Source organism: Eurypyga helias, unplaced genomic scaffold, assembly GCF_000690775.1.
Source record: "Eurypyga helias isolate BGI_N326 unplaced genomic scaffold, ASM69077v1 scaffold5838, whole genome shotgun sequence".
NCBI lineage: Eukaryota > Metazoa > Chordata > Aves > Eurypygiformes > Eurypygidae > Eurypyga > Eurypyga helias.
This window is the reverse complement of record NW_010264840.1, coordinates 5748-16596: the sequence shown is the minus strand read 5'-3', so window position 1 is coordinate 16596 and position 10849 is coordinate 5748. Positions and strand designations below refer to the sequence as shown.

At 42.2% G+C, this 10849-nt stretch overlaps 1 protein-coding gene across 1 annotated transcript in view; it reads right to left on the bottom strand.

The window, feature by feature from the left end:
* PLBD1 (phospholipase B domain containing 1) overlaps window positions 1-9044 on the bottom strand; it is a gene marked incomplete at its 5' end in the record, with an annotated part of 32347 nt that extends 23303 nt beyond the window's left edge. Inside the window, 3 exons of the mRNA XM_010156504.1 lie at window positions 981-1119; window positions 3031-3114; window positions 8768-9044. Of these exons, the coding sequence (XP_010154806.1) occupies window positions 981-1119; window positions 3031-3114; window positions 8768-9044 (500 nt within the window). The remainder of the gene's footprint in view (window positions 1-980; window positions 1120-3030; window positions 3115-8767) is intronic.
* Between the last annotated feature and the right edge of the window lie 1805 nt (window positions 9045-10849).

Sequence of the window (10849 nt, the reverse complement as noted above, 5' to 3'; positions counted from 1 at the left end):
GAAAGTCAAGGTTTCTTAGTATCTTCCCTCTAACTCTGGCCCAACGGGATGGATCCTTCCCTTATTGTGAACACTCTCTTCTTTTAGTTTCAGCCGATTCCCCACTCATGAAAGCCCCAGGGCAAGTACTAAGAGATGTGCATTTTACTAAAACCCAACTGTTTACTATTTAGCACTCCCAATTTTTCCAAATTCTTGACACGGTTAAACCAAGACAAAAAAGGTCAACTACAACTACTCAAATCCTCCCTCTCACACTGAGAAATCTAGTAGACAGTATTGTAATTAGGACAGCTTTTATGGAGAAAAAAAGAGCTCTGCACACAAGCTGATGATCTGGAACGCAATTGTAATTGAACTTAAAGAAAAAAGACAACAACCCGCAACAAAAAACCCCCATACCCCATTTAGCCTGCTATGGCACTGACCATATATTTTGCAATGGGAGACTTAAAAGACAGAAAAGGACAAGACATTTAGCAACATAAAACATACTCCAAAAGAGAGAGGCTTTTAAGATTTGAAATCCAATGCTTGGAAATGAGAATGAAAGCTTTAATACACTCCCTACATGCTGATTCATGCTGTTGCAGCTACCCTTTGTATCTGGAGGGTCATTTGCTCAGTAACAATTGTAAAGTGATGACAGCAAGCACTTTAGATATGTCTGTCCTTCCAACATTCACACGTGGATACAAAAACCACCCCCAATCTAATCAGCACGTGAGCACACAGGGTTCCAGTGTAAAGGATCCAGGGTTCCAGTGTAAAGTCCAGTGTAAAGGATCTGTGGTGAGATGACCCGAGTGCTCTGTCACTTGTACACTGAGCAGCGACTGAAGTTTTTGTAGACTGGCATGCAGAAAGAGTACTTGCCACTAATTAGGCCTTTTTCTTTCTAAATATCAGATTCCCTTCTCCCATTTTTGTCCTCTGACATCCCATCCCCAGCTACTGAAAAAGAGATGCAGTAATCTTACTGTTTGTTTGTGTAGTTTAGCCCACTCGAGGGCTCCCATGTACAGACCATCCAACTGTGCAATAATATAGCCAGCATGCCTCCAAAAGGGATCATCCTTATTATTTCTGATTTGTTGTCTTGTCCATTGATCTTGTTTCCTGCAGAGGAACAAAGAGGTTGGAGTTTTCTTGGTTTTGTTTTAGAGTGTAATTGCTAACACAGGAAAGGGACAAATGTATCATGACCCAGATGATCCAACCTTCCTACTGTTTTGAGGCAAATCATGCTTTGGAAATCCTGTAGACATAAATGTTGTATCCTTTGGGTGTAAGTGTTCAGATCCACACAACATACCCTGCAGCAGTGTGCCTCTGCCAGACTTTAGTATCAAAGAAAGAGTTGGACTCTGCTACATCAGATGTAGCAGCCCCTTATGGTCAGTAAAGGGAAACAAGCATCTGGCAGGTCAGATGAACCATTCCCTTTCAAATGCCTGCTTAAGAATAAATTAGACTGACTTTTGAAGAGCCTACTTCTCTCCCCTATGTACACATGCAACGAAGGCATGCTGCTGGTGGCGCTCAAACTGCCCAAGAACCATTGCTATCCTCCTCTCTGGAAAAAGGTGGGAGGTCAAACACATCCCATGTGCCAAAACCAATCAGGAGGTTACAAGCCAATAACCCAGGTTTAGAGCACAAGGCAACACACACTGAACAAGACCCTAGGGCAAGAGTACGCTACAACAATCTCCCAGAATTTCCTCCTTTGCTGCGCACAAAAGGCCACAGAAGAGCCGTAGTTGTTAGAGTAGGTCAGGACCAGATTCCAGCCTCTTCCATTCTCCTCTATCTATCCATCCAGCATTATGTATGGCAGCAAAAGAAAGAAAAAAAAAAAGGAGAGAATGAACCCCGCAAGGAAGCAGACTCTTCCAGCAGTCTGTGGGTGACAAAACCAGACAGATTCAGCTTTCTGGAAGTAACAAGATGCAAGAAGCGTGTCAGAGGGAACAGGGCTACAGTCAGAGCATTCAGAGCTAAAGGCTTACAGCACAATGCAGCAGCCCATATTGCAAGACTGCTATTGAGTAAAGCAGCAGTGCAGCAGTCCAGGATATGGGCAACAGAAAAATTATTTAAGGCCACCTAGTATTTCCTCCATCCCCCAACAATGCATCCTGGGGGATACACCTGCTATGCTGAGTCATCCTGGAAAAAGTCCATATACATTGGTATGGTAGCTAGCCCAGTTTTCTCACAAGAACAGCAATGCTAAAGAATTATTGTACTAAGGGGGTTTGTTTTCTTCTTTCTGGATAAGCTAAAAGTGAATCAACTCCATGTATGCGTACTAATAACAGAATTAGTCAAGACATATAATGCCTTGTGGAAAGCACAAGACAAGGGAAAGATGGAAAAAGCAGTCCCCAGAAATGACCAAAGTTTCACAGAAGTATTGGTAATGTGAGAGAACTTAAGTCTAAGGAGATTTAAACAAGCATTAATCACAGTTGAGTTTCCCAGTACCTGGCGTGGTTCTTCTCCCACTTGTAGTTTCCCACCACTGTAGCTGCATTATTTGAGCAGAATTACTTTTGATTTACACAGCTGAAGAGAAAAGGGAATCAGGACTTTTAGGATTAGAAAAGAATTTTCTTCGCTGGTAGAATAAACAAAATGCTAACCTCACAGAGGAAGGAAAGGATACACAGTGCTAAAAGGATTAAGGTGCCAAGAGACCACACTTGTTCATGTAACATTCAAAATACCAGCTTTTTAGAAAAGGATTTTGACTAGAACGACATTCAGAATTCATTGGCATTCTACACACCCCTTTTTTTTTTTAGGAATGGTTTTAAAGACTTCTTTGAAAGAAACAGAATTAGGGAAGGACACATACCCTTCATGTAAGGTTAGAATTCTTTTCATACTAATGTCATTCAGTCAGAGGGATAGGAAGCATATATTTTCTTTAGCCCATAAGGAAGAGAATAAACACCTCAAAAATTCTGCCACCCTCCAACCCCAAATCTTGAATAATTTCTTGTCTAATAACTAAATACATACGCCATAAAATTCTGAACTCCCCTTCGAATGGTGGGATTCTTAATTAACTGCGGATACATGTTCACAGCGTGGTCATACATGCGCCTGGAAGAACAAGAGTAGCAAAAGTTATTCATTTGCACCTTCCCTTCCTTTTACGCCCCCACCCACTGGTCAACAAGCCTTGATAGACCAGCACCACAGTCCACAAAGTAAGCTTTTCCTCATCACAGAAATCACTTCATATCTTCAACTGATGACAAACAGCAAAAGTAACACTCGGAAGCCTTAGCACATTAATATAAATCACAACAAAAACAGTTTACTGGAGAGCTATTCTATTGGGAACCAAGAAGCCACAGAGGTGAGGAGAATAAGATTTGCTGATTCAGTTGTGAGAGAGAGAGGTGTCAGCCTGAAATCTAGCAGGTTTTACTTACCATTAACCATGTTCCTTCCTTACTGATTAAGCTAAATCTCTCCATTTTAAAGCATGCATATGTTGCTCCTGCATGTTCCCACAGCCCTAAACAGGTTCAACTTACAGAGCTCAAAATTATAGTGGGTATTTTTGGTTGCTGTTGAATTCAGTAAGCTGTTTCATCCCCATTAAGTAATAGAAGCCGAAGTTGGTTTTTTGTCTGTTTTGTTCAAGTGAAGCACTTTACATTTCAGGATGAAGTCAACTGCCGATAACTGCTCAGGATCCCAAAAGTTCAAGTCACCCTTCCATTTTAGGCCAAATGTAATCATCTGATTCAAGCCAAACCAGAGTTATTTTATTTTCTCATTCTGTTAATTTTTCCTCTTATCAGCATTTCATAATATGGGTCAAACTTTGCCAAAACTTTTTTTTCAGTCACTGAATTAAAAAAAAAATAGGGGAGAGGAATATTTAGTTCTAGGTGGAAATCAGCAGAAAGTTGAGGTCTGGAGTTAATAGAACTACATCAGTTATCAGCACAATTAGCTGTTGTCAAGTGCTGAAAGAAAACAGAACTAAGAAACAGATACAAGCCTCAAGGAAAGTACATGCCAGCAGGACAGAATTCCCTGTATTAGCATTCACAAGGGCAACTTCCTCTGCGAGGGATGCAGACAGGAGCTCTTCCCAGTTTCCCTCAGGGCATAATTTGAGAATACAGCCAGAGATGACTGAATTTGGTTTGATAATTAGAGAATCATCCTGACCTCTTTCTGTTCCCTGCTCCATTCCCAGCTGTTTAAGTACTTGATTGCATGACCCTGCTACCTCATCTCCGCTCTGGCACCATTCTGACTATCAAATCTAATTGTCAGCATACATTTAGGCAAAACACTAACCTAGCAAAAAAAAAAAAGTTATTCTGACAGTCTGTAGTTTAAATTAGGTTGTTTATATAGACAGATAAGCAACAGAGGCAGTGCAAGAAGGCAGCTCTCCACTGTGTTAGAAAATGAACTGATGCATGAAACAGCCTGATCAGTGCCAGGGCAGACCCAAGACAAGGGTTTGGATCTGTGGAGGGAGGTGCTGGGGCAAGAAAGGGGAGCATTCAGCAGCTTCAAAACATTACACCTTTCATGAAACTGCACCTATAATGTCAATTTTAGTTCTAGAGTTTCCTGTCTCCCATTTAACACAAGACTACATGGCATAATCACAGCCTACTTCTTGAAAAGGCCAAGAAGGTTGAAGAGACAGATCAGTATTCTCTACCCCTGCAGTCACAGAGACTCTGGCAACTAAAAATCAAAAGTAATTTTAAGAAGGAAATTATAGCAGAACATATTCCACACAAGTCAGAGCTCTCACTAGAAAGGAGGAGCAAATAGCACAAGACAGTCCACCTGGTGGATAGTCTTTTAGGGATGAGAACCAGATAAGGAGGATAAAAACAGCCAGGATACTACTCTAATCACTGCCTAGGCCAGGACAGATGATCAGGCTTCCATGTTCAACCATCAACTCTCCTATCTTCATTTTGCACTCAAAGGTTATGCAACACAAGGCAGATTTTACACCAGTAATACCTTTAAGCTGTGATGACTGATGTAGAGACCGGGTTAGTTCAGAACAGGGGACTGAAAACAGCTTCCTTAATGGCCTTCCTTCTTGTATATGCTAACAAAAGGCACACAGTTCCTGGAATTGGTTTTTCTTTTTTAAATGCCCAAGGTTATTGAGAATTTTTCCCCTAGTTGCTCCATTAGTTGTTCTTTTTTTTTTCCTGCTTTAACAAAGCTTCTATGTGCCTGGCTTGCATGTTTTGTAAGGGTATTATCCTCTGAGGTAAACTGGATCATTATGGTAAGGTAGGGCTTTGGAGCTGTATCTAAGGCCAAATGCAAGGCAATTACAAACCTCTGACAAGAATTCAAAGTCTAAGAACAGCAAAGCAGAGCCTTGCTTTTTCAAATTAGAGAGGATGATGACAGGACTCAGGTTAGCTGAGGCTGTATCAGAAAAAACAGTACAATTACTGTAGCTTCAAATTTACATACTGCTCTTAGGCACCTGGCATGCCACAATTGGAACTGATTAAAAGCATGTGCTTAACTCCATAGTTTTGGAGTGCTCTGCCATTCCCCAGGTGAGACCTCATTAACACTTCTGTTTGTAATGGGGTAGAGAATTCATACCCAAGAAAACCAGAGCAAAATCTCTGGCTGGGTGCCAGGACTGGACCTTATAGAGAGGTGAGAGGCTGGTGATAGAAACAAATCTCATCTCCAGGCACTACAGACACTAGAGTTAGATTTATTCCATCCCTAACTATGTGTTTTCAAAATAGGCAGCTACTATCTGAATCAGGGGCCAACACTAGAAAGATGAATCATGCTGTAGAAAAGGCCTGTGTTTCTACCCTCACTGGTAAACAGGTCTGACTAACTTAGTTGTTGCTTTTCCTACAACAGGCCTACATAGCTTTCCCAGTAATCTGAGACAAGACAGTCTGCTTAAGTTCCCACTAAGGACAAAGCACACACTTTTAGGAGAGTTACTTTGTTATTCTTTTGCTTACATCACGAGGCCTAGCTGTGTCTAGAAACCCTCCTTCATGGCTTAAGTGTAAGGCAAGAACTGAGCTCGCCGAGAATTCCTGGAGATCTCTGAATTGCAGGCAGTGTCAAGCTGGAGCTCCTGCAGGAACCACACTTCACAGTGGGATCACTCTTGCAACATATCCTTCCCAATAAGGCATCACATCAGAGGTGTTCCTGGTAAGACTTCAGGCTCTCTGCAAAGAGCCACCTTGGGTCATTTCTGCTTCATAAAGTCACTGCCACAAACAGATGCAAGACAGCTGGAGACCTTGGAGTTGTTTGGGCTACAGAAAGCAATGGGCTAGCAGGCATACCCAACATATTCACGCTGGGGGGCTGTGCCTGAGCCACTCGAGGTGGTGCTCGTGCAGGCAAATGACACAAGCATTTTCACGCCAGTAGCAAAGTGGCTGTTGATGCAAATAAAGCCCTCACCACACACATTGTTACACTCTTCCATCTTGTTATCAAGATTTTTAAAAGCAATCACAGAATGGTTTGGGTTGGAAGGGACCTTAAAGACCATCGAGTTCCAAACTCCCTGCTGTGGGCAGGGACACCCCCCACTAGACCAGGTTGCTCAAAGCCCCATCCCGCCTGGCTGTGAAGGTTGAGCTGTGTGCAGCTCCTGTGGGCGCTGATGTCTGCAAAAGCGGAATGGGAGTGTTTAGACATCTTCTCGTAAAAGAATTCACTGTGGTGCTAGGAAGCTTCCCTGAAGACGTGCTGAATGGGCTAGGCAGCCTGATGGGAATAGTTACAGATTGGGAAAGACTGCTTCCCAGTTTTACTTCAGAAGACTTGTGTAACTGTCTCAAAGAAAGAACATCTGCCTGCATGTTAATTAGGACTCTGTGAATCTCTAGGCAAGATAAAGAGCAGAAATGGAGCTCTGAGAGCAATCTTAACATCTGCAGGCTTAGCACTACTCACTACTCCTGTGGTTCAGGAAACTGCAAACACACTGCGTAAGAGGATTCATTAGCTGCAGTTTGCTGAACAAAAAAAAAACCCACAAAACACCAAGGTCATCCAGCTAAAACCTGAAGTAATAGGTTCTCAGTCTTCTCAAGGGTCAGGAGAGTACACCACTAATTCATCTCGCTCCTTAGCTGGAGCATTTCCAATAGGTATTCATAGCTTCAAAGAGAAGCCCTCTATCTGAAATAGCTTTACAAGACCTGACAGAAAAAAGCTTGTATTCATAACCTCCAGTCAGAAATATGCTTCCACTGCAAGTACAGCTGTGTGACGGGGCACAGACATAGCCAAAACCTTAATTCAGACAGCATTCAATAGTAATTTTAATGACCGTAAGCATTTTCAGGTTTTGCACTGTCAGAGGATTTCTCAGTGGGTTTCCTCAGAAAAGAAAGGCTTTGGCTGCTTCTGGTTTTGCATCTTAACCCACTCTCACAGAAACTACTTGAGAAGAGTTGAGCACTTGGCTTAAAAGCCAAAGTCTCAAACCCTACTTTTCTACATTGATACCAACTCTCAACTTTTGACTTCCACAGACTAAGATCTCTGTTCATTAATGTTTCTGCTATAACCACTTCTCTACAAAGAGTCACTCACTGCTGGAGCTGGTAGCCCTGCAATAACAACAGCTAGGGCTAGGAACCAGCCTCAGTAAGCACCTGACCTAGAGAGAAGGCAAAAGCCTTGAGGGGAGTAACTGTGAGTACCTTCACTTCCATGAATCTTCATTTAACACCCGTGGAAATACAGAGGGGAAAAACTCCTTCCCCTAAACCCAAGCATAGACTAAGACATCAGATAAAGTCCCTGCAGACACTGTGTCCCATTCAAACCATGTTTAAAGGAATGGACATATACTTAAGTTTGTTTAAAAGACAGCCAGGAAGACTTACCAATCTACTGTGGAGGGAGAAGGGGAACAGAGTGTAGGTTGTTGCTACTAGAATATTACTTGCCATCTAGGTTATGAATCCAGAGCATTTTTTTCCTAACAAGTACAAAATTCTCCCAGTTCTCCTACATCTGCATTGCAGGAAAGATTCAGTCCCTCATCTTCTCTTCAGAAGGTTTTCAGGAGTATACTGGCTCTCCTCGAAACAGGCCAGTCTGCCTTCAGGCCTATCAGTATATCAGGTTTTGTTTGTTTGTTTTGGTGGGCTTTTGTTTGGTTTTTTGCTTCTTTAATTTGTCTAGGAGATACTAAACCACCCATGCTGTGAAGTTTTAGTATCTGCTCCTCAGCAGTTTCTTGACAGCATCGGGTAAAAAACAGTCTTAACAGAAGCCCTGCAGGCCTTGCTAGCAACCTCTCTCCCTGCTTGATCTGCTCTCAGTTGTCTCATCTGTCACTGGTCAGTCCCCTAACTACAGGCTGCAGAGGTAACAACTATTCTTTCTGCTACCCCTTTAGTAATTATTTACAACGTAGGGCTTACACACTTCCTCACACATACACTGTTCTGTGATTACATTACTTAATCAGTAATATAGATACAGTACTCATCCATCTCACCCAGGTGTTAGGAGAGCCTGCAGGATGAGGAGAGGGTACATTTTACTCCCATAATGAAGATGCTATACTTCATAGCTCCTACTAATTAAAAGAACAGTGCACAACTGCAAAAATAAATGGTTAGTTTAAATGGATGGGAATTGGGGGGGGGGAAGAAAACACCAAACCAGAAAACTCACAAGCACACAGAAATCCACTGGAAGTCTCATGAGCAGAGTTGCTTCCTGAGGTACTTACGGAGCTGTGAGATAGCCTTCCAGGAATCCAGCTGCATACATGATATCCTCATTTCTTAAGGTCTGAGTGCCATAGCCTGCTCTGATCTCCAGAACTCCCCAACCTGTTGTCTGCACAGTGTCATTGTAGAAACCACAGGCATCTCCACTCCTGTCCAGTATATTCTTGACCTGAAGTGTTTTTTCAGCTTTATTCCAGTACACGGTTGCGTAGCGCAATTCTGAGGGGGAGAAGGGGACAAGGGAAACAAACATGAGTAGGTATTGCTTATCCAATACTGAAAGATCAAGACAGTATTTCAGCAATTAAAAAAAAGTTGATTTGATAGCTTTCCATCCGGTTCTACCATGGAGAGCAACACTAACGTTAACATGCAGAAAAGTGGCTTGAGAACTAATGTTTTACCAAGTCAAAAAGCTTACAGGTAAGTATTCTTATGTCACTCTTCCGGAAGTTATCAACAACTTTGTCAGCACAGAGCTCCAACGTAGCTGAGTCTTGATATAAAAATCAGAAATCCTTACCTGGCCCAGAAGAAAATCTATACAAGTCTTTTTTCGAAGTAACTTTAGAAGACAGCATGCCTTAGGAACTGCAAAGAATTATAAGCTACTGTTGACTTTGTTTTCCACCTAAAGATTAAAAACATCACAAGTTTTCTAAACTGCCTTTTGGGCAACTAATCCTGGAGGTGGTATTACCAAACCAGAGCAGTAGAACTCAGCAGGTCACAGGCTTAAAGACAAAAGCACCACAGGTATGCAATCCTTTATAAGGCACACAATCCTGCTCAGCAGATGGAACAGAATCGATCCCAAGTGTGAAATCAACAGGAAGAGCGAACACTAAACTGCTCAGAGTGGACTGCTGTTTGAGAAACAATCTTCATTAGTTGGGTTTTAAGCCTGCTGAGCTGAAGAACGAAGAGGAAGGTAAACAGCTTTCAAAAAAAAACACCAAAAAACCACCACCATACACCAAACCCTACAACTCTAATTCAACCTTCCCCAAGATGGGACCTGATATCTACTGTAGTTGACTACTACAATACTGCACCGAAAAGAGTTCAAAAATTATGAGTCAGAGTTCCCAGAATTATCTGAAAGGTTTTACAGGATAAGCTCATAAACACAACTACTGAGAAACCCAACGTTTTCACTCCCCTGACCCTTCTCCAGTTTGTGGCAACTAGTCCTGCCAGTTTATAGCAAGAAATTACAACTTGGTTACTACTCCTCGCAACAATCCGTTTTGTGCATCACGCCCTAACAGCTGAAAAACAGAGAGCTAGAACTAATTCTGGATGATCTCACACAGAATACTCAGTATGGACACTATGATGATGGAGCTATAAAAAAAAAAGGCAATATAACACCAGCACAATACCTAATGCTCTTCAGAAAGCTGCAAGTAAAATGTTTGTGATTAAGCAGCTAGTTTCATTTCAAATGAAGTGCACCCACTTTATTCAGTACTCTAAAACATAAAGAAACTATTTCTAATGAAGAGCCATGACACATTTGAATAAAAAAAGAAAAAAAAAAAAGTCCCTCTTTCAAAAAACCAAACTCCTTCTCCAAGTAATCACTTTTTGACACAGCAGTTACTCAGTTGCTTTAAGCCAGTTTTCATCCATTTTCATCCAGACTGTTGAATAATCTGCATCACTCAGCAGCTGGAAAGCTGCTCTCTCCTAGTGTTCCAGCAAGAATAGCTGAAACTGTTTCTTACCGAGAATCACAGAATGGCTGAGGCTGGACAGAACCTCCAGAGGTCATCTTGTCCAACCCCGCTGCTCAAGCAGGGTCACCTAGAGAAAGTCACCCAGGATCACATCCTGATGGCTTCTAAGGATCTCCAAGGATGGGTATTTTTTACAACCTCTCTGGGCAACTTGTGACAGTGCTTGCTCACCCTCAGAGTTTAAAAACATCTCCTGGTGTTGAGTGGGATCCTCCTGGGTTTCAGTTTGTGCCCAGTGCCTCTGGTCCTGTCACTGGGCACCACTGAGAACAGCCTGGGTCTGTCTTATGTGCACTTTCCCTTCAAGTATTTTTACACATTGATGAGATCCCCCTTGGA